This window comes from Blennius ocellaris (genome assembly GCF_963422515.1).
Source record: "Blennius ocellaris genome assembly, chromosome: 12".
In the NCBI taxonomy this organism is placed as follows: Eukaryota; Metazoa; Chordata; class Actinopteri; order Blenniiformes; family Blenniidae; genus Blennius; species Blennius ocellaris.
The window spans coordinates 4,418,645-4,443,018 of NC_137661.1; the positions used below are offsets into that span (position 1 = coordinate 4,418,645).

The 24,374-nt window shown below is 44.3% G+C and overlaps 1 protein-coding gene across 4 annotated transcripts in view; it reads left to right on the top strand.

Moving 5' to 3' along the window:
* lpp (LIM domain containing preferred translocation partner in lipoma) overlaps positions 1 to 11,123 on the top strand; it is a 251,719-nt gene extending 240,596 nt beyond the window's left edge. For all 4 annotated transcript variants that reach the window (XM_080506605.1, XM_080506604.1, XM_080506607.1 and 1 more), the window contains 3 exons: positions 315 to 493; positions 4,299 to 4,419; positions 6,932 to 11,123. In XM_080506605.1, coding sequence (XP_080362731.1) covers positions 315 to 493; positions 4,299 to 4,419; positions 6,932 to 7,060 — 429 coding nt within the window. In that variant the 3' untranslated portion in view covers positions 7,061 to 11,123. The remainder of the gene's footprint in view (positions 1 to 314; positions 494 to 4,298; positions 4,420 to 6,931) is intronic.
* Positions 11,124 to 24,374: the final 13,251 nt, after the last annotated feature.

Genomic DNA, 24,374 nt, shown 5'->3' on the forward strand with positions numbered 1-24,374 from the left:
ACTGTGTTTGTCTTTCGAGAGCAGTGCTAATCAGATTCCCTCAGCTTCAGAGGCATTCGAGGACAGGCCCGAGTGAAAGGTTTCCTGAGCGCTCAGTATATTTGGGGAATAAATGTTTCAAATCCCGAGCTACAGACTGGTGCTCCGGATCCCTCTTGCGAGGTGATCATTTGTTATCTTAATTGTCAAAACAAGTGCCGGTAGGCCCACTGGAAGTGAATCATCAAAATCGCCACATTCATCATCAGGTTGATTTTTGTTTTGTTTTGTTCAACCATGTGGGCGTCTGAGGGTTTTTCTGTTTGTCTTTGCAGAACACCCTCGAGACCTGCACCATCTGTAACAAGTCTATCATGGAACGCATCCTGCGGGCCACTGGGAAAGCCTACCACCCTCACTGCTTCACCTGTGTGGTGTGTCACCGCAGCCTGGACGGCATCCCGTTCACCGTGGACGCCTCCAACCACATCCACTGCATCGAGGACTTTCACAAGTGCGTAATCCGACTTTTGTCTGGGTTCAACGTGCACTGAAATGGTGCTTCTGTGTTCACAGACAAAATGAGTCCAAGTGAGAAAGTCTTCTCCACAGTTATCCCTGGTTGTCATATATCATTCACTGCTTGATCATCGTTGTTTCAACCAAACTAAGACATGCTCCAATTTTCTAATGTTTGTTGAAATCAAAGTGGGACAACCTAAAATTAAATAAGTAATGAAATCAGCCCCTGATGGCAGCACAAGTAATAAAAACCCCCACATCTCCACACAAGATGTAATGACATTGGTGGACAAACAAAAATGTACGATCACATACAGTATCAGGAATCCATTTGGCTTTAAACGTCATCGTTGACATTTTCAGTGTCATGCAAACAGTGTAGAACAAAAATCCTCCCCAGTTTATTACTCTATCATTCAAAAAAATCAGATCGTGTTCCTTGTGTTGTGAGGCTTTAATATTATGATGTGACATTATTGTTAATTAGTAGTCATTTGTCTTTGTTACGAGAATAACAGCACAAGATGGCAGCTATAAATCCTCCGTTTACATGACAACATTTTGAATTGAAAACGTAAAATTTTTGCAGTGTTTTGTGGGGCCAGTTTACACAACAGCGGAGCACGGAGCCACTGAAAACACAACTTTTAAGCACAGATCCCAAAGTGGAACTTTTCAAAAACGCTTCGACTTTGTTGTCGTGTCAAACATTTGGACCTCGTCTCTGTGTAGACGGTGGAAACGCTGCTACTGCCAATGCGTGTCATGACTGCAGTAAATAGTTCTCTTGCACATGTTCAGTAGATGAACAACAACAACAATGTTTCCTCCAGAACCAACGTATGTGACCATTGCTAATGCTCATTGAATATTGAACAACAAACACCCACTAGTGGCGCGACTTGGAAACGACTTTTTTTTTTTCAGCGTTTCTTGCTGTTTCCGTTTCAACAGACATCAATGTCTTGCCCAGGAAATGCAAAACATTTTTGAAACAAAAATGCTAAAATGATGTATTTTCACTTGAAACATTGTCACGTAAACGGAGTCCAAATATCAGAGCTTCATTTTCACAGTTAAACATTGGGTCAAGTCAGACAGGAGTATTTCACCAGATATATGTTTTGTGAATGCTGAGTGATGAAAGTAGCTCAGAGCTAATCCTTGGTTGTGACGGCTGATTATAGTCACTCGTTCAGTCAAAATAAGTGTATAAAGCTACAGCAGTATTCTTTCTCTCGTGTGACAGGAAATGTGTGGTTCACACAATCTTCAGGCCTCTTTGATTTTTTGAGTCAGTTCTCGTTCATTTCAATTGAAGCATTGGATTCTGGTGAATAAATTGTATTTCTTTTTTTTTCTTTTTTTTTTAAAATCTGTGTTAAATGTGCACAACACAAATATTTGCATGGAGCTAAGGGGAACTGCTGAGGTAAAAACACCTAAATTTACTCATTTCTGATGTTCCGCTCTGTCAGATGGACAGAAAAGGGAAAAAAAAACCTCAAAACAGATTCTTAAAAGTAATTTACATTTTTTTGACTAATTCAAGCGAGTACATGGTTTTTTAGTACTTCCTCTTTGGGAAATTCTGCACACAGTTTCACACGTGTTGTGACCTGGAGATGCAGGCATAAATTTAATCGTGCATTCCTGTCATTGTGTCACACTCGGCTGATTGCGTAACCACCACCCTACCAGAAATGTTCCTTTACTCAGTGACCAGAAAGCGGAAACAGAAATAAACAGCTGGCTCTTGGTGTGAGTACACACCGCTCGGGCTGTGTCAAGTAGCTGCACTGGGCCATTGTTTAATTCCACATGACAAGTGTGACCTCAGAAGCACAGCACTTTGTGTCGAGGAACAGTCACGCCTGGGCGCCAGCTCTTTTCTCTCTCTCTCTTTCTCTCTCTCTCTCTCTCTTCTTGTTTATTATGGGGTTTTTTTTTTTTTCTTTCCATGACCATGGTTCCACCAAAGCCACACGCTCCTCTCCCTTCTTGAATTCCCAGACACTAAATAAAGTGCATACAAGAAGAAGTGTTCTCTGAAACTCTCGGGGTGTTTTTCAAATCCTCATCAATGCTATTGTCAGACAGACCTTCTTCCTGCTGGAGGCATTTCCAGAGTTACTGGTTAGAAAGTTCATTGTGGAAACATGACTCGGAAGAGTCCCACTATATTCAGCAGATTTAAACCCAGTGGGTCTTCTCACATGTGCAACGGCTTTATTTTTCTGTACAGTGGTTTTCTTTGTTGGGATTGGAAGTAGGAACAAACCATTTCTACTTCTGTCCAATAAATACAGTTAAGTATACATGTATATTTATCTTTCGTCCTGATCAAATAGAATTTAATTCCTGCAACTACAAGACTTAAGACATCAGCGATCCCACAAAACCTACAGATCTCAGAACACTGTGATGACCCACAGTCACATGTTGTTTACTTGTAATGATTTCTTGCTCTCAGCTTGTGTAAAAATCAATATTTGGAGGCATCCGTGCGTGAATAGGCCTTAAGTGTGAGTCAGTTAAATAGTTACAGTAAATACATGGGTAAAGAGATTAATAAGAGATTGTTGTTTTTTTAGATTTCACCAAAATGATTTAAAAGATTGTGGACTCTGACATGTGACATGTGTTTCTTCATGTCGGCCCTGTGATTGAACGTTGTACCCTCACTCTGTCACCTGAGAGCAGCTGAAGCTCCCACATCGGTCACTGGAACTTGATTGTCCAACGGTTTTCTTCTTTTTTTATGCTGTTTGGGATATATTTGTAAGTATGTAGATTTTTTTCAATGTCAAATTAAAAAAGGAAGTTGGAGACATGGATATAGCATCCCAACTCCAGCTTTAGTGCATTAGAGGAGAAGAAGCAGGTTTGTGCTTGAACTGGTTCAAATCCCGCAGACGTCAGGCTCCACTGACCACCAACAGCGGTGTTGCCAGATCAGATGGACAGTTTCCAGCCCAATCAGATCTGAGAACCCGCCCATTCCGAGGAAAATCAGCCCAAACCACAAATTTGCATGTACCATGAACCAACCCAATTGTATTTTTTACCCACCTGACGTAAACAAAAATAGCCCAATTGGACGGAAAACCACCCAATCTGGCAACACGGCCCAACAGCCCCCACTGTGGCACCCAGGTGAACTATGGACCGGGTGGTACTTGCAGCAAAATCCTTTACACAAGATGAGGATGAGGATGATGATGATGATGATGATGATGATGATGATGATGATGCAGCAGCAGCAACAAATGAAAGTCAAGACTATAAAGTACTTATTTATGTCCAAAAAGGAGTGAGAAGTATCCCTCTCAAGTTGTCACCTAACTTACCTTATTGTTGCACTGCCTCGTCCATAAAACTACGCTTGTCATAGTGAATCTGCTTCCCTCCTGACAAAAAATAACATGCAAAGGAAGAAAAAACATTGAAAAGACATTAAAAAAAAAAAAAAAACATCAAACAAAAACCAGCTGAAGCATCATCATTAATCTCCTGTAATTCTTGAAGACCTGAAATGGTTTTATGTTTGTACTATTGTTTAAGTTCCTCATCCACTTTGCTCCACAATGAGATGCAAAACCAGTTCCTCCTCATTCTGAAGTTAAATATCAAGTTACAGCAATAGCGTATCGAATGAAAATGACCAATATTCATGTCCATAAATAGTAAACTGTGTCCATGAAGCCCACATCACCGTGCAATGAGGTTACTGAGCTTTATTTTTTTTTCTCTCTCTCTCTCTCTCTCTCTCTCCTGTTTTTGTGTTTTTCCAACAGGAAGTTTGCGCCACGCTGCTGCGTGTGCTCTGAGCCCATTATGCCAGCGCCGGGCCAGGAGGAGACCGTTCGCATCGTGGCTCTGGACCGTGACTTCCACGTGCAGTGTTACCGCTGCGAGGTGTGTGTGTGTGTGTGTGTGTGTGTGTGTGTGTGTGTGTGTGTGTGTGTGTGTGTGTGTGTGTGTGTGTGTGTGTGTGTGTGTGTGTGTGTGTGTGTGTGTGTGTGTGTGTGTGTGTGTACCAAACCAGTAGAAGAGCTCCGTGCTGCTCCCCTCGCAGAGGCATGACCCCTCCCACCCCCCCCAGTCACCTTTTCAACCAGACAAGTGAATCATCTCCTCTCTTACCTGCTGCAGAAATAGCTCTCTGTCTCTCTTCTGCAAAGTTCAGTGACTTACATAGTAACCGATCCGTCAGCCGCCGCTCGCTGGGCTGATCAGCAGCTCAGACGTGACGTGCCCGGCTAAAATAGAGGCGCCGTGTCACATTGTCAAAGAGCAGCACCGGCGTGAGCACGCAGAGTGTTTGGCAGACATAAAGGTCAAAGGAAAGCAAAGCAGATTAGTTCAGCTGAAGAGGTTCAACCAGAGAAGATTTTTGTCACCATGGAGCCTCGAAAAGATGAAATTATAATGGTGTGTGTGTGTGTGTGTGTGTGTGTGTGTGTGTGTGTGTGTGTGTGTGTGTGTGTGTGTGTGTGTGTGTGTGTGTGTGTGCGTGTGCGTGTGCGTGTGTGTTGTGAAGCCCACAGAGAGACTGTCATTTTATAAACACGCCTGCCGTCGTCACAGACCAGAGCAAATCAAATCTCGAGTGTTACTGTGATTCTGTATTTGTGTCAACATCTGTGAGGTCTGTTTTGCTTATGAGCCAGCGACAAATCAAAACTCCACACCTCCTAAAACTTTCTGCAGTGAAAGCAAAGCGCAGGTCGAGGTCAGACGACGCCATGCTGAGCAGCGACTCTGTGTAGCAGACGTCCTCATCAGGCTTTGCCAAGCGAGCGAAACGAGTCTGAAGACTCGCTCGTCACTCAGGCGTGAGTGAGCAGAAGAGTGAGTCTGAGCCCAGACCGGATCAACGGCCGCTTGCCCTCCGTTTTTCGGGACAAAGTAGAGAAAAAGCAATAGTCTATTGAAAAGAACAGACTGAGTCGAGTAAATCATCAAGGCTCACTAAGATGTAACTCCTGAATCGGCCACAAAAAACAAACCAGATCTTTGACTGACTGCTGGAGTCTCAAGAACCGAACATGAACATGAACATGTTGTTTCTATTAACCAGTTTACTGCCGCTGGTCACCAAACATCTTGAAGCTCTGCAATCTGTCCAGAAGCTTTAATCTGATATTTTAACATGGCCATCTCATGGAGCAAGGTGTCAAAATCACAAGTAAAAGTAAAGGTAACTTGTTTTTTTGTTGTTGTTGTTGTGTTTTTTAACTCGGGTGAGCACTGCTTCAGGCCCATTAGCGCAACAACGTTTTCAAGCGAAAGCAAACATTGTTTGTTGTGTTTTGAGTGTCTCTTTACACAACAACGGTGCTCGAAGCCACTGAAAACACAACCTTTTGAAAACCAAGGTGGAGACGCTACTGCTGCTGCCGCTGCTGTAGTCAAGTCAAGACGAACAAAACTTGATTTATTCCCTTGGGGCAATTGAAATAGTTGTTCTGCACATGTGTGAGTCATGACTCCCAGTCCATATTCCATATCCTGGGACTTGGCACTTTTATTTTGACAGTCCAAGGTCAGCGTCTGTCCACAGGAATGTCCGTTTGCTCTCATGGTTAATGTTCATAGAGTGTTGTTGTCTGCGCACACATTTGGGATTTCATGACAAAAACAATCAACAACACACACGAGCAGCAAACATGAAAGCTTGATTGTCGTCAGCTTTCCTCCCATTTCCGTGGAAACGGACCATTTTCAAAACGCTGCCATGTCAACGAGAAACTTTTCTGAGACAAAAATGCAGAAAACAAAGAGTTTTCAACTGAAACATTGTCATGTCAAAGAGATCATGAGACATTGAGACCGGAGCGGATGGACCAGTGACCGATTAGTTAGCATTAGCATTAGCTGTAGTATGAGGGTGAATTTGTGAAAACGTGCATTGTGGCTGCAACGCACGGCTTCTAGAGGGCCTAGCTTTCTGACAATTCATTGTATTCTGCAGCAGGAGGATTCAGTAACAGTGGACAAAAGATTGAATTTGCTTTTATTTCTCTTCAAACCTTCCAGTTCAGGGTTTGTAAACGAGGCAAACAGAGACTCGGGTATTTTCCTCTGTGAGGGACTTTAAACACACTTTACTCTTCTCACTATAACCACCTTTCACAGAAGCGATGTGGTGTGAGACTAAAATCTGGGTTTGAATCCAGTAATGATGAGGAGTTGAGCCTGACTGTGTCAAATCTAAGCAGCTGTTTCCCTCCAGACTCACCAGCTGCCAGAAAACCGTGACACTGGCTTTTCTGCCCCGCTGTAACCCAACGCCGCCGAGTTTGAAAACAGCAGTAAATGTTTGGTTTCGAGCGTGAGCGGTGGATGAGTGTGTCTCAGCAGTGAGCGTGGTTAATGACTGTGTTTGTGGACTGACGGTTGGGGGGGGGGTATCTCTGTCCTGCAGGACTGTGGCTCTCTGCTCTCGGAGGGCGATAACCAGGGCTGCTATCCCCTCGACGGACACGTCCTCTGCAAAAACTGTAACACCAGCCGCATCCAGGCCCTCACCGCCAAGGCCACCACCGACCTCTGAGCAGGCCGCTCGCCTCTACCGCCACCATGCAGTGCTCGCTCGCTCGCTCGCTCGCTCTCTTTCTCTTTCAAAAACATCCACGGACGCCTGCATTCCTCAGCATAGGCATATATATTCCTCTATATGCATATAAATATTTAATTATAGAAATATACATATTCACCTTCTTTGGCAGGAAATAGCCCAACATGTTCACCCACTGTTGACTCACTACAGTCACTGCAGAGACAGGACATAGTTAATTTAACTTAGCAATTAATAATAATAATAAAATCCCTTTCAGCTAAATCCTTCCTAAACACGTGTTGTTTCGTGTGTTCTTATAGATGAGCAGCTTGCATTACTTTATGAAGAGGTGATACAACCCATCCTGCCAACAGGAGGTTCAATTAACAGTCGATGAAAACACAAGTTAATAGATAATCTCTGCAGAAGAGTTCTCTGTCTGTCATGTGATGAGGAAGAAGAGTTAACAACGGGCTTTAATCTGTTAATCAACACATGAAACACTGACATCTGCACACCAAAGAATTGAAGTGGACCTGCCACACTACTTCCTGTCCTTCTTGTTGGTGTGATGATGTGAACTTTGTTTCCACAACCACACTGATCACAACCACTTGTAAATCCCACTGTCCAGGACCAAATTCTCTACAGTCTGATGCATTTACCTTTTTGAACGTGTTATTTTCTCTGAACTTTCCAATTAAATGCTCTCTGATGTTCACAGCAGATTATGTTTCCGTTTCCACTCAGACCAGCACAGCCTTACATTTGAGTCAAATTGCATTTTTTTTTTTTTCCTTTGGGCAGATGAGTGACTCCCCCTCATTCATCACTCCATAGATTCAACCAGTGATTGTACTGGAAGCAATCTGGCACAGATAAGGCTTATGACATAGCTATGCAATTTTTTATTTTAATTGCATTGACACTTTAGAAGCAATTTTATGACTAAGGAAATATTTTACCTGTACAGATGCAAGTGTCCTTATAGTAACCCTTTAATCAAATCTGTGCTGTTAGTACTGTGTGACTGTGTGTCAGGATTGATTGTGGCCTTTGACACTCGTATGTTTTTATTTCGTGTTTATTTGATAGGTGAAGAAGGGATGAAGCCAGTTTCCTCAGAACGACAGCTTTTACTATTTGTTGTATCTAAAAACCATTGACCTGAGTTTTTATAGTTGATTCTGATAGTTTAATATAAATATTACAGCATGATGTGCAGTAAGACCAGTGATGTGCCTGTGGAGCGTGTTTCTTTTAATCAAATTAACCCCTTCAGGTACATTTGAACAAGACATCATATAGTAACTAGTATCAAGCCTCTTTTCCATATGACTGCTAAACCTCTGTGAAAGTCAATTGTATACCATTTTGACTAGAATGACAAGTCAGACATGCAAAAATTCACACAAAATATTTGATTTGGCATCACTGGAAAAACACTATTTAAAAAATTTTTAAAGCAATGCAATACATTAACAAACTCACAAGCCACAGACAGAGACATGCTGAATAACAGAAACATGTCTACATGATGACAGCCACTAATGCAGCTAAATAATATAAAATAAAGACACAACACACAAGTAGAGTCACGATAAACAAGATTAATGCAATTGAGACCAAATTCGGACTTTAAGGCATCATAGTTACTCCAAATATATGCAAAATGACCACAGTGATGCTCTTAACAGCCTGTAAAAGATGTCAAATTACTACAAAGTGAGTAAAAAGAGCCAGAAAGCACAAACAAACTGAGCACAGAGGAATGACAAAGTGCTGCAAAACAAACACAAGATGTAAAAGAATGTATGACACAAGAGCAGAATGATTAAAGGTGACCACACAGTGACACAAAAAAGACCATAAACCCAAACGTTTATAGAAAACACAGGTTTCCTTTGAAGTCGACACACAGAAGCAGTAGGAGGGTGTAGTTTATTAGTGACAATTTTGTATTTATTTTTTTAAACAGCTGGATTAGTTTAAAGTATACCACATAATACCAGACAGGGGTTTGAACTCGGTTGCTTATATTGAAAGTAAAAAGATGAATGGATGAGTGAAGAAGCAGCATTGACTGACGGGAGATCAAAGAGAGTGAAGTTCCTTCCTGCCGTGCGTGTTGTGGACGTGTCCTGATCCTGCAGGCTCACACTTTGTGAATATCTGCTAATAAGGCCGACTGTGAGCTGAAACTCCTGGGACCGCTCCGAGATTTTCCTCATGAAGTCCAACCAAACTTGGTGAAATGTGCCGGAGTGTTTAAAGGTGAGGAGGTGGCCGCGCTGGCCGGACACTTTGAGTTTGGCAGCAGACGGGAGCAGCCCTCGGTGGCCGACATGCCTCGAGCGGCGAACGAGGCGAAGGCTGTTTCTCCAAAAGGTTAGGCAACCTAGACTCTATGTCCTCGGGAATTTTTCTGTCGATATTTGGAGCGCTTCAGTGTAGACGGCCAGTTCATTGGTCACACTCCAAAACCCAAAAGACAAGGAGACGTCTGCAGTTCAGCCAGACAAGAGCCCAGCGCTTGAATTGCTCATTTGTTGTGTGTCTGAAAGAGACTTTAAAAAGTCTCACAAGTGTCACGAAACTCCAATGTACTCAGACAAGTCAAGTTTTGATTTTGTTACTCATCTTTTTGGAGGATAGTTGACATTTGACTTGATTCTTCTCAGTCATCAGGCAACCGCATTTAAAAAGCAGCATGAACATTTTTTTTACGCTATTGCCTCTTTAATATCCTTCTCAATCAGGATGTTTTGTAAAAGTTAGTATGTTCAACATGATCTCCTCCTGTGTGACATTTTAATGATCTACAGAATAGCTCTAATGCTTTCAGTTTGATCTCAATCAGCATTAATCCTTCATAAAAGTGTCATTTTAATGTTGAATCAGCATCTGACAGGACTGTTGGCAAAACACAGGCTTCAACCTGACATGAAGCAAAGTAAATCTAATTCATAAGAAGTATCTTAAATTTGATTACACATTCATTCAATAGTAAGAGTTTAGCTCAGATCATTACTTTGTGCCCGTTTTACACAACAATGTTTTCAAGTGAAAACGCAAAACTTGCGTTGTGTTTTGGTGTCGGTTCACGCCACAGCGGTGGGCAGAGCCACTGAAAACAACTTTCTGAACACACTGGGGCTCCACTTCCGTACTTCTTGAGTAGATGGACAATAACAAGCATGTGTTCTCCAGAGTGTCAGCACTCCCAGTCCTTATTCTCCGGGGACTTGGTGGTTTTAGACTTGAGAATCAGCCAATCCCATTGGTAACGTTAACAGCGTATTGTTCATTTCACAAACAACCAACAGCACCCACTAGTGGCCCCACATGAAAACTACATCATTTTCACCGATTGTGTTGCGTCATAATTTTCAAAACGTTTCCCTGTAAACAGGAAACTCACCTGAAAAAAAACCCAATGTGTTTTAGGGTGAAATGTTTCCCGTCACAGAAAACTAAGAATCCAAAAGGTTGATCTGCGACAAAGTTCTTAACTTTTGTACGTGTAAATAGAGATGTTTAACTGCTGCACAGCCACAACACGGAGAGCGTGTACTCTGCGTGTGCTTCCCAGTGACTGAATGTTTAATACTTTCCACTTTTGCTTGCTTCCGATATGTTGAGTTTTCTGGACACGTCCCTCATCTTATCCTACGTAAATCCTCATTCTGAAAAAGTAAGACAAGGCCGCAATCTGGTTTTACGTTCCCTCTGTTTGTGTTGTCTGCTGTTTCTTGTTCTGCCCTCATTTGTACAAGTGCCTTTGGCTCAACAGTATTGAATCACCACACTTCACATTTAAAAGATGCTTTCTTGTTTACTTGCTGTTTTTTTTTTTTTTTGTACCAAAGTGAATAAAGAGGATCCTTTTTATTTGGACCAGCTCTGAATCCACACAGTGTTGTGCTTCTATATCAGAGTGTGAAACTCACCTTTTAGAGTGTGATCCAAGCTGTTAAAGCATCTGATGTTAATCTGGAGGGTGGGTGGGTTGTTGTTGTTTTTGTCTTTCTTCAATAAAAGCTTTGCAATACTCGGATGTCTCTGCGCCCTGCTTGGTTTCAGTCACGGTTTTGTGTAACTGTGAAGAAGAAATCACTAAAACAGACCTTCGCAGTGTAAAGCCCTCCCCCTGCCGCTGGTTAACCTTTGACATTTCTCCCTCTACGTTGGGCTGCACAGGTAATGATCTCTCTCTCTCTCTCTCTCTCTCTCTCTCTCTCTCTCTCTCTCTCTCTCTCTCTCTCTCTCTCTCTCTCTCTCTCTCTCTCTCTCTCTCTCTCTCTCTCTCTCTCTCTCTCTCTCTCTCTCTCTCTCTCTCTCTCTCTCTCTCTCTCTCTCTCTCTCTCTCTCTCTCTCTCTCTCTCTCTCTCTCTCTCTCTCTCTCTCTCTCTCTCTCTCTCTCTCTCTCTCTCTCTCTCTCTGCGGCTATCCTGCAGATGAAAGAGATAGCTTCCTGATGAGAGGAGACCCGGGGAAAGCCTTCAAGAATCATTTAGACGCTCGCCCGGCTCCCACTCACTTCTTTACCTCCGCTCCCCAGCCGCTCTTTACTGCAGCGGGAATCGGCTGCCTAATCGACGAGCAGCAGTAGTAGTGGTCTTGTGAGCGCGCTCATGGGACGGCGGTTTAATTACACCAGATCCTCAGCAAACGCAGCCAACTATCAGTCTGCTTACTGTTGGATCAGCTTGATAGAGTTGTTAGAATAATTTAAAGACCACTTTTTTTTTCCCCTCCATATTTTTTACTGTCACCACCGAGACCTGCTTGATTTAATCCTTTCCATTCGTCATCTTTACTTGTGTGTGCAGCATTCCAGCAGTAAGTCACCCAGCGTTTCATTTCCTCCCTGCAGATTGCAAAATTGAAACTGTGATCTCAAATTTAACAAATGGGTGAAGTGATGTCGATGGGAGAAGATTAGAAAAATAGAAAGAAGCAGGGATTATTTAAAACATGAGAAGTCGCAGTGGTTGGTAGGTTTCTTATACTCAGTCGTAGTTAAGTCAGTACCCTCGTAGAAATGGTGTTTTTGGCCTTTCAAGATATTTCATCACTTTACAAACTGTTGCTCTATTGGTGACAAACTAAATAGTGTGTCACCTTTAGTGATAATATGGCAATTCCCATAATTGATAATGACATTTTTAATTGTTTGTTGACTTTGAGATCTGTGGCTTTTATGCAACGTGCGCTACTGATGGCTGTGGTCCTATAACTCATAATAAATACCCTGAAGTATCATAATACCCTGAAGTATCAGATGTTTGATGGTATAAATCAGTGATCTGGTTGGTGCAGAAAAACCCCAGCAAAAACACCCAAGTCCACAGACCTTGAAAAGCAGGCAGAGGCATTCAATACTGAAGCTACTGGAAGTTTCCAGAGGTCCGTTTCACGAAGCAGGTTTATCGATTACCCAGGGTCAATTAACACCGAGTTGAGGGAAATGCGGGATTTTCCGTTTCACGACGGGAGGTAACTCCAACCAGAGGAAGCGGGGTAACTCCAGCCTGTTTCACGAAGCGGGGTAACGTCAACTCTCGGTCAGTTACCGGGGCAACAGACGCTCTAGAACTAACCTGGTCGGGAGCAGGTTTTTGTCAATGAAGTCAGAGTTTTGCTCTGGCTCCGCCCCCTTTCAGACGGACACGGGATTTCATTTCCTCATTCAGCGGGGGAGTTTTGGTGAAACAGTTCTGCAGTGCCTTATTCCCGAGGCAAATTAGGCGTGAACTGTATTCCCTCAATATGGAATGTGCTTTTGATAATGATCCGATTGATGAAGGCGCAGCATTACTGCAGGACAAGAGCCCGGGTGGAGATGACCATAGGCCTGCTGAAAGCCCGTTTCCAGTGCCTACGTCACCTCAGGGTGACCCTGAGAGGGCCTGTGGTATTATAGTGGCATGTGTTGTCCTTCATAACACCCTGCCCTACATAGAGAGGACCCTGCCCTACATAGAGAGGACCCTGCCCTACATAGAGAGGACCCTGCCCTACATAGAGAGGACCCCGATGATGATGATGAGCCCATTGACTTGTCAGCTATGCAGGACGGCAGAGCTGTCAGAGACACCATATGCCATCATCACTTCGGGGTCTGATCACCACCACCACCACCAAATAAAGACATGATGCACAATTAATTTGGTCTTCTTTATTTCCTACAAATACAAGAGCTAGTTTAGTTAATGTAGTTAGTAGTTAGCATAATTCACCTGGGACTGTACACCCACCCTTAACTTGTGCTCCAGTAGTTCGATTTACACATCTGCCTTTCTAATCTGCTGGTCCAACTACTGCATTTCCTTAGCAGTTTTTTCCATCTTCTGGAGCAGGTGGAGTCTAGAGATCTGTTTTACAGATAACTGGGAAGACATAAGGAGGACATTCAATTATTACAGTTGGACATGGATTCCACAGAATGAACCTCTGGTGTTTACTGAACATCTGTCTCACTGTCAGTCCTTGCAGTGGATGTTGAGGGACCCTCCTGCTGCTGCCCAGCCAGGCCCTGTTAAAAATAATGTGTCAATACTTCAGTGTAGACAAAATATCACTCTTTATTCCACCACAATGTTTCAGACATGTAAACAGGATGAGAACTATCATACCTCTATAGGCCTTTGTGGATCCTCCTCTGTAAAGGCAGCAGACAGGGTTTCCTGTACTCTTCATCCTAGATGAATATGTTTCAGTATATTTAAACTACCATTTTGCAAGATCTTTGGAGTGTTGCCTACTTACAAGGTCTGTTGTGGCATGAGGGGGTCCAGCAGGCAGAGAGCACCATCACAATCTGTTGGGTGACAAAAATAAAGACATGATGGGGAAATAAAGATGAACAAAAATAGGCTTAAAGAGATATATAGGCCTCGGCATGTTATATATTATGAAGGAAGTGGTATCTTGAGGGGTGAGGTCTGAAGAGGAGCTCCTCCAGGGATTCCCTCAGCCACTGGCCTCCCAACATTCTGGCTTAGGGCTCCTCTGCCTCTGTTAAAGGTGGAGGTGCTGGGCCACCACCCGTTTTACAGGCATGATATGGGTGAGAAGACATTTATGTGTTTGAAAACAGCATTATGTTGGGAATAAAACACCTCACAGTCAAATGGCCACTTGATATTTACTGTACAATGTCACACATGATCGACATTGCGTTAAGAAATGTGTTGATTAACAATTAAATTAGCAGCGGTCTTACCCGATTGGACAATGTTTTTATATTTCACTTTCAGCTGCTGCCAAGAGGCTTCTCCCCCGCGGAATTGCGCCTAAAAGAAATAAATTAATAAGCTACCATCCAAGCAGTATTCCCTTGCAATGATATCGTGATGACAAAGACGTTTGAACTTACGCATTCACTTGAGCAGCAATCTTCTTCCACGCTGCCTCCCTCTCTTTAGCAGCCGCTGCGCTGTTGCATTTTTAATTATTTTTTAAAATATGTTCATATTCGCCATATGATGGGATCAATACTTCCTGCTCCACTGGCGTAAAAAACTCCGCCCTCCGCGTCTCAGTTGTCATGGTGACTCGTTGAATCGGGGCTCCATTGATGCGGTCTTTTTAGAGTCGTGGTGCACGCGCTTAACTCTAGGTCAAACTACTCTGAGTTCATCAAACTGATCAAAATCCGGTGTCGTGGAACCAAAAACTCAGTGTTTTCTGTCTCAGTGTAACTCAACTCAGATCTCGGTGTTAAGCCCATGGCTTCTTAAACCTGCTTTATGAAACGGACCCCAGGTCTGTTCTTGAGTCTAGAAAGTTTCCACCCTCTAACTTTCAATCCCATCTATCAACGAACTGGACAGGCTGACTCACAAGTATATATGTTGTCCAGGATCTTCTGCTCTTATTTATCATGTGAGCATGTGAGTCTTCACTGCCGCCACCCTCTGGAACTCACCCTCACAGCCCAATAGGAACATGGACTAAAACTCGGTTTATTAATTTATTATTATGAGTATGATTATGATTATGATTATGATTATGATTATGATTATGATTATTGTTATTATTATTATTATTGTGTCTGCAAGTATACATATATGCACACTCTAATTATATAAACAAATGTCAAGACACCATGAGGAACATTAACGATGCATATGTATATATATAATATTATTATTATTATTTTTTTTAATCTGCCACTTATTTCTTTTCATCAATTAAGTTTCCTCAAATGAAAATGACTTTCACCCCGCAGTTTCATTTTCTCATGACATTGTGGTTTTGTTTCTTAGTTTTTTACACAGCTGAGTGGACACGTAGAGTAAAAAACATCAGTTAGAGGTTTTCTGTGCAGCGAGTGACTGAGCTGGAGCCTCACTCGTCTTTTCTCTGCGAGGAAACTGAAGATTTTGGTAACATGGAGATTTTCCTTGTAAATCTGATTTTTTTTTTTTCTAAACATGCTGCAGGCGATTTTGTGTGTGTGCGTGTGTGCGTGTGTGTGTGTGTGTGTGTGTGTGTGTGTGTGTGTGTGTGTGTGTGTGTGTGTGTGTGTGTGTGTGTGTGTGTGTGTGTGAAGCCCCCCCAGCTGTTTAGCTGAGGACTTGCTTTACTGCACATAAATCTAGTGTTTACAAACAGATTGATGAGTGATGGGCCCTCCGGCCAGCATGATGTACCCTCCAATTCCTTCCTCTGCACAAGAAAAAAAAAGAAGAAGAAGAAATCCAACATGGAGTCTCCTGGGGCCTGTTCCTGCGTTTTTGAATGTCTTCTTCTAATACGTGGCATTGTGGCTGGAATTATTTACCGGGGGAGTGAAATGGGCCACTATCATGCATAATCTGGCGCACTCCCAATTAAACTGAAGCTGTCATACGGTCAGATTTACATAATATTACAATGTGGGCCGACGTGGTAGTGCTCCAGCTTAATGTTATTAGCTTGAAAGTGAATTCCCACTGTGCATTTGCATCAGGAACATTGATTTTGTGTGTCCTTGACTTGGCTAAAGGCAGTGATGTAACCACTGAGTCAGTGTTGCTCTCTTGAAAACTTTGCTCTGGGACGCGAATCCCAGCCGGCGAGCACGTTGCACCGAACCACTTGTTCTTCGACTCGGCAGTGAGCGTCCAAGCAGCGGCCATGGTGACTCGCAGGGTTCAAGGGCAGAGGAGAAGCGCCGAGGCGGCAGAAAGGAGGGGAATCTTTCACAGACGACATGTTGGAGCTAAAGTTTTCTCTCATGTTTCTTTTGTTTTTGTTGTTGTTTTGAACAGACTGATGCAAAAGTCTGACTGTTGAATGATTCATTCATGAGTGAACAATAAGCGTCTTAAGTGCCTTTATCCGTGCAGAAGAGTTAGTGAAACAACTGCAATCATGTAAAATGAAAATTTTACCTCTGGCTCCGGCGCCGGCGTTCAGGCTGGTTAACGGCAGTCGGATTTGTTTCCTTTCACATTCAGCTGCTCTGCACGGTGGGAGTCTCTTTATTCATTCTTCATTAACATTTCATAAAATGCACCACTTTTTTGCAGAAAAGCATCTCCTCTCTTTCATGCTTCAAAATAAAAGTGGTCAAGAAGCGGAGTGGGTTGTTTTGTTTTTGTACAGGATGCAAACATTTTATTACCTTCATCTTAATAAAGCTTTTACTTCATTTATTTATTTTTATGCAGTTTTCAATCCCTTTGTAATATATTCCATGTGCCCTTGGGATGTGGTCGGCGGGTGTTGGGAGAGAGGATGCGGGGAGGATGAGAGGGGAGACTGTGTTTTCCAGAAATTAACTTAGATTTATTTTAAATATTCTCCTCACAAACGTTCACAAACTCTTTTACTTGCAGCCTCACAACAGGCCAGCAGACAAAGACTTGTTTCCTCTCAGTCTCTCAGTCATCCAGACACTGACAGAGGGCCTCTTTAAATAGGCCCAGCCCCACCCTGAATTGAGCCAATCAGGATGTGCTGGGCTGAAACAAACGTCTAAGGGGTGTTTAACTTACCCTAAATTAACATAACTGAAAAAATATATGAATAAAGTACACCTCCGTCAGACAAGCATAATTACATAAAAAATATATACATTACATTACAGTGATACGTCACCAATTCACCACTATACATATTTACACCCAAAAATACAAACAGTGCACCCCTACATCCAGTGGACTGTTCCCCCTGCGGTCTGCCCATTGAAATACAGCTCCTTCAGTGCTCCGCTGAGGAATAGGCTGACGGGCAGGAGCAGGAAGTGCGTGAGGTGAGCTGTGTGAGGAGTTTTTACCTTTACAACATACTGTGTGCCACTGATACAGGGTGTAGTGGGTACCGCACTACCGACCTGAGCTATTGTTGCACAGTGTCCACATTTATGGCAACGCGCACTCTGTCCCAGCCGCGTCAGTGTGGCTGACGCGACGCCACCACTCCTCCCCAACACAATCTCCAAATGTTCACAAGCACCCCCTCCCTCGTCAACACTGCGTGCCGGTGTCCTTCAGTTTTTGTGTTAACGTGAGAAAGGGATATCACTTTTTCACATTTCCCCCCCTTCTGGAGTCTCACAAACAGGGTGGCGAGACAAAATGTCTGCAACAATGTTCTGTTTGCCAGCTCTGTACCGCACTGTACAGTGGTACGGCTGCAGAGCTAAGAACCAGCGGGTGATGCGAGCGTTTGAGTCCTTCATGTGCCCTAGCCACTGCAAGGCACGGTGATCAGTCTCTTGACAGCTAGGCATTCCAGCTCGACCGCTGCATACCGAGTCTCTCTTGGAAATAATTTCCGGCTAATGTATGCCACCGGTTTCTGGTCCTCCCCCTTTCCCTGGAGGAGCACTGCCCCAAGACCAACCCCAGAGGCGTCAGTCTGGACAGTGAAGGGCTGTTCAAAGTCAGGGCTCTGCAGCACAGGGTCTTTGCAAAGAGCCACCTTCAGATCTTGGAACGCCAGTTCCGGCTTCGGATCCGGGAGGTGCCTGACTTCCGAGTCAGGTCAGACAAGGGGGCTGCTCTCCGAGCAAAATCTGGCACAAACCGACGATACCAACCCACCAGGCCCAGGAAAGACCGGACATCCTTCTGGATTTGGGGCCTTGGGCAGTCAGGTACCGCCTGCACCTTGTCCTTTTGTGGCCGGATCACACCTCGGCCTAAAACATGACTGAGGTACTGCACTTCCTCTTTGGCCAGGGCACAGTTGAGCGGGTGGATGGTCAAACCTGCTTGTTGGACGCGTTGCAGTGCTGCACCTAGGTGACGCAGGTGGTCCTCCCAGGTGGTGCTGTACACTACGATGTCATCCAGGTATGCTGCTGCGAAGGGGTCCGTGCCGGCCAAAACAATGTCCATCAATCGCTGGAAACTGTCTGGTGCACCCTGCAGGCCAAAGGGCATTACCACAAATTGAAAAAGTCCCTGGGGTCTACAGAAGGCTGTGTACGGCCTGGCCTCCTTGGCCAGGGGCACCTGCCAGTAGCCTTTGCACAAGTCCAGTGTCGTAATATAGGACGCTTTCCCCAACCTCTCGATCAGGACCTCGAGCCGGGGCACGGGATATGCGTCAAAATGGGACTGGGCATTCACTCGGCAAAAGTCAATACAAAAGCGCATGGTTCCATCTTTCTTTGGTACCAGCACCACTGGGTTGCTCCACTCACTCGATGACCTTTCAATCACCCCTAGTGCCAACATCTCCTCCACCTCGGTCTTCAGGTGTGGCAAGAGACGTTCGGGCACCCGATACATCCGCTGGCACACAGGGGTTGTGTCCTTGAGAAGGATGGTGTGCTCCACCACTGTGGTGTACCCTGGTGTCTCTTTGAAAAGGTTTGGCGGAATGATCACTGCCAGGTCCTTCTGCTGGTGGGAGGATAGGTGGGACAAATCCATGGTAGCCGTCTGCGCTGGGTTGTGAAGAACTGTCCCGGACACTCCTCTTCCTCCACAGCCTGCACTCGGAGCTGTAGACCTGACCGCCTCTCATGCCACTCCTTCAAGAGGTTCACATGGAAGGTCTGTCGTGGTTTCCTCTTCCCTGGCATGTGCACCTCATAGATAGCTGGACTCATCTTCCGCACCACCTCGTATGGTCCCTGCCACCTGGCCAGGAGCTTGTTTTCAGAGGTGGGCAGCAAAAGTAGGACTCTCTGCCCGGGCTGGAGGTTGCGCTGCCTGGCGGCCTTGTCATACCAGGCCTTTTAGTGTGACTGGGCATGCTCCAGTTTTGCCTGCACCAGTTCAGTCATTTCCTCCATTTTGTCCCGCATCTTGAGGACATGGGATACTCCGGGTCTTGGGTGTCTTTGGTCCCTCCCAGGACTCTCTCAGCACATCCAGAGGACCCCTCACCTGTCTTCCATAAAGCAGTTCAAATGGTGAGAAGCCAGTGGAAGCCTGAGGAACGTCTCTGTAAGCAAAGAGCAGGTAAGGCAGCCAGCAGTCCCAATCTTTTCCATTAGCAGCCACAAACTTCCTTAACATGCTCTTCAATGTTTGGTTATATCGTTTAACCAGGCCGTCGGTCTGGGGGTGGTATGGAGTGGTTTAGATGCCCTTGATGCCTAACCATCTACAAACCTGTTTCAGGGTCTTGGACAGGAACGCAGTACCCTGATCAGTCAGGATTTCTTCTGGAATCCCTACCCTGGAAAACAACTGCAACAGGACCTGGGCTATGGGACGAGCAGAGATCTTACGCAGGGGAAAAGCTTCTGGGTAGCGCGTGGCATAGTCACATATCACCAAAATATATTTATAACCATGTTGGGATCTCTCCAGGGGTCCTACCAAGTCCATCGCGATGCGAGAGAAGGGGGTCTCAATAATGGGCAGTGGCTGAAGGGGATAAGGGCTAGTCTTCTTCCTGCTGGTCAGCTGGCACTTGGGGCAACTTTTGCAAAACTCCTGCACCTCCCTATAGAGATCTGGCCAAAAAAAACCTGGCTGCTATTCTCTCATAGGTCTTGGAATTGATCAGATGCCCCAATCACGGGATCTCATGGCCTAATACTAGCACCTTTTCCCTGAGCTGTCGTGGAACAACCAGCTGCTCTGCCCTGCCCTCGGCTGGCTGATGGTAAAGCAGACCCTCCCTCACAAAAAAGCTTTCTCCAGACAAGGTCTTATTCACCCCAGTCGGTACCTCCTCAATATGGGTGACTCTTTCATATGCTCCCTTCAATGTAGCATTGTCCCTCTGCAACTGTTCAATGTCATCTGGAACATCACCCCAACCATCATCTGTCTGAATACCTTGTTGCTCTTCCTCCACCGTACCCACTAGCTTGGCCTGCCTGCACTGCATACGGGTCTTCCTGGTTTTTAATCTGTCAGGGGCAGCAATTTCCGCTTCAGCGAAGGCCAACTCCTTTAAGCTACTGGTTTCACTGTGCTCATCCTTTTCCTCCTCAGGGGTCTGGAACTGGCTCTGAGACCGCGTGATCACCACATTAACTGGCTACCAAGACCGGAGCAATTCTGGTAGCACCACAATATCCTGTCCTATGACCACTGGATGACTCAGCTTCTCCACCACACCCACAATCATCTGATATGTCTGATTTTTAACCTTTAGGTAGACCTCTGCTGTGCTGTACTCATGCTCACCCCCATTCACACAAAGCACTTTCATCTTCCTACCCTGTATGAAGTCCCTTTCCTCCACTAAGTGCGGCTGCACCAAAGTCTGGGTACTTCCTGAATCTAACAGGGCAGAAGCAGGCTTTCCATTAATTAGTACAGGGATCGTTTACAGTCGGCCAAGTAAACTGATATTCTCTTCTGGTTTGAGAATACAACTATTCATTGAGTGTTTTAACTTGATCTGAGGGCAATTAGGCTTAATTGTACCTTCCTGAGCCGGTAAGGTTGGGGAAGACCGCTCTGTCTCCACCCCCTCTCGAAGCTGGTCCAGCTGGGTCTGGACACTCCTCCAGCGCTGCTCCTGCCTGTAGGCCTCCTCCTCCTGGGTTTTCAGCGTCTTCTCCAGGATTAGCCGCAGGGCCGCCATCTCACTCATCCTTGGTGGACTCTCACACTTGGATTGGAGGGTGGCTCCCTCTAGTACCTCCGGGTCCTCAGGTGGCTCCACCTGGTCCCCTCTGGTCAGTCTGGGGTCCGTCATTCCCCACCAGGTCTGACCTTCGTCCTCTCTGAGTGCACGCCCTGCACCTCCTCCCCTTTTCCTTCCTCTCCTCTCCAGCTTCTCAGTTGGCAACACACATCCCACCACTGCCACCAAATGTGAGGTTCCAAGGCAGACACCCCGAATCGAGATGTGGTCGGCAGGTGTTGGGAGAGAGGATGTGGCAAGGATGAGAGAGTAGACTGTGTTTTCCAGAAATTAACTTAGATTTATTTTAAATATTCTCCTCACAAACGTTCACAAACTCTTTTACTTGCAGCCTCACAACAGGCCAGCAGACAAAGACGTGTTTCCTCTCAGTCTCTCAGTCATCCAGACACTGACAGCGGGCCTCTTTAAATTGATGATCGAATTTGAACGAATCGTTCAAAACCCGCCAGTCACTTTACTGAACGGTGATTCACGAGTTTTCACGTTCATTAACTCGTTCACTGAGTCATTCTTGCTACAGCCTCCAGCTGCAGAGAGGAAAATATAAATGTCACTGTTCTGCAGCTCGTCTAACTCCATTACTCACTTTAGTGGCCATGTGAGAAAAGCAGCTAAATGCTAAAAGAGCTGCTAAAAGCAGCTTGTAGCCGAGCCGCTAACGCTAGCTGCTAAGCACAGCAGCTTCCGGCTCCTTACATTCACATGAGGCTTTCAGCACGCTCGAGTCAGCTTGTAGGTGTAGTTCAGCACAGATGACCGACTCACCTCGCTTCAATCGTTCAGCTCATATGCCCGAGTCACCTCGAAACTCAAAAGAGTCGTTCACTGAATCGGTCAGTAGCACTTCCGCTGTGTCGTTCACCTCATGAGCGGTAAGCCCTCCACCCCTCCCTCACCTGAAAATCTGTAGCTGCGCTCCGCTCAGAAAGTTTCTGAGTGACGGCGGAGAAAAAAAAAACACACATTGTTTGTTTCACAAAGCTTGTAGAGATAAATACATGAATAATACATGGATAAATACACAATAAACAATGTTAAAATACCACTGTAGCGTGTATTGTGTTACATTTAATATTGTCCCCTATAATTAGTTCTGCCCTATGAACATAACATTATTTATTGATACTAGTAAAAAAAGAAAATCAGAATGTTGGAAGAAAAAAAGCTATAAAAACATATGTATACATTAATATATACTGTATATCTGCCATTCTGGATGCCAGGTATTCAGTTTAATAATTTATCTAATTTATTTTCTGATTCAACTAAACCTCAGAAACAACACACATAATCTAGAATAAGGAGACCAGGATCACTAAAAACTAATGTGTACTTATTGTTTATTTTCCTCAGAAGTGTTTCAGCATTTTACTATGAATACATGATTCTCCCCCTGGTTCATGTCGCAGTTCAGCTGAGCCTCCAGGTCCAGGAGCGGGTGGAAATAGCGCGCATGCGCAACTGAATCAAATGACTCAGACAACCGATTCACTTGGATGAACAACTCAAAAACCCATGAGTCCATTCAAGGAGTCGCGTTTCTCATCATTAGTGGGTACCGCACTATTGTTGTCCAGGGTCCACATTTATGGCAACGCGCACTCTGTCCCAGCCACGTCAGTGTGGCTGACGCGACGCCACCACTCCTCCCCAACACAATCCCCAAATGTTCACAAGCACCCCCTCCCTCGTCAACACTGTGTGCCGGTGTCCTTCAGTTTTTGTGTTAACGTGAGAAAGAGATATCACTTTCTCACATTCCATAATCGAGATGGTTAATGGCTTTGTTTAATGTAGACAACACAGTTGTTTTTAGAAAAACAATAACAATCAAGACAGCAGTAATCTTTTAGGACACAGTATTGTGTGATAATAGACTCTGACTCAAAGCCATCAGGCATTTTTTTTTTAAAAACACTGGATAAACAAAAAGAAGTGATTATTCAGGAGATTTGTAGTTCGGGAACCCTGAAGTTACTCTTATTTCAGATGATCAAGCTCCTTCTACAGTCACCTTTAATGTGAGGCTCAGTTATGCTTTTTTATTAGAAATATAAACATGAGCATCTCAGCACAGCTGCTAAAATCATCAATGAAATCTAAAATGTGCACATCTTTTGTCTGTTTGTCTGTTAAAGAAGTTATCTGAAGAAATAATGAGCTGATCTTCAGGAAAATTTGTACCCAGGTGCATTTTAATCAGAGGAAGAATGAATTAAACTTTGTTGCTAATGCAGATCAAAACTAATTGTTACAAACTATATATTGTTACATGCCTGTCACTTTAAATGACAAGTGCATTGTGGAAAATGGAGTCTCAATGCGGTTCAGACAATAACCCTGAAGAAAACAAGAATATTGTCTCCTCTTGTTTTCTTTCAAATAATGAACTCAAATCATGGGATCCACAAACTAAATTACTGAAAAAAGGCAGTCGATCTCAATGTTGAACTTGAGTCATTTCCCTCGGCAGAGGCCAGAAATCTCTGATTGCTCTTGTTAACTGAGAACTTTGTGACTGGAATATTAAATTGTGTGTCACACAAAGGCTGTCGGCCAATTTTTAAAAACCCAAACTATTTATTTAAGTTTAGGAGAAATTCACCGCTTTCTATAATTCCAACGTTAATTACATCTGTTCCTCTTTTTTTTTTTTTTTACTTGAAAAACAAAATTTATCAGTGAAAGCTGTGGCCTTTTAATGAGATTGTTTGCTTCTCTCCATCACATTTATCTTGATAACTATCAGCACCGGCACTCTCCATGTCTGTTCCTGCAGCTGCAGTTTAAACCACATGACCTCTGGATCCCATGTTACTACGTTATATTGTCCTTCGCACGGCGCCAAAACCTTCAGTTTCCACGGGAGCAACTGTACAAGTAACACAGATGTAGACGAGGAGAGCAAAGTGCAGATAGGTCTAATCATGATTCACCATGATGTCATGTGAAGGTGAATTTCATAAGTGTACTCTTAGACCCTGGAAGTTATCACAGGAAGACTGAGGCAGACTGTGTTATCTTCAGTCTGGCAGAGATTAATAGACGAACGGTGGAGTAATCGATTGGATCCGGACTCCGTCAACTGCCAGTCAAGCCAAAGGCTTCGGTTGGAGAGAACTGTGTGACGTGGAGCCGTGGTAGCAACCATGGTGCAATCGCGTGGAGACTGAAGCATCAGATTTGGTTGCTGAATAAAACAACGACATGAAGGGCTCACATTACACACAGAAGATGTTGGTCTAAT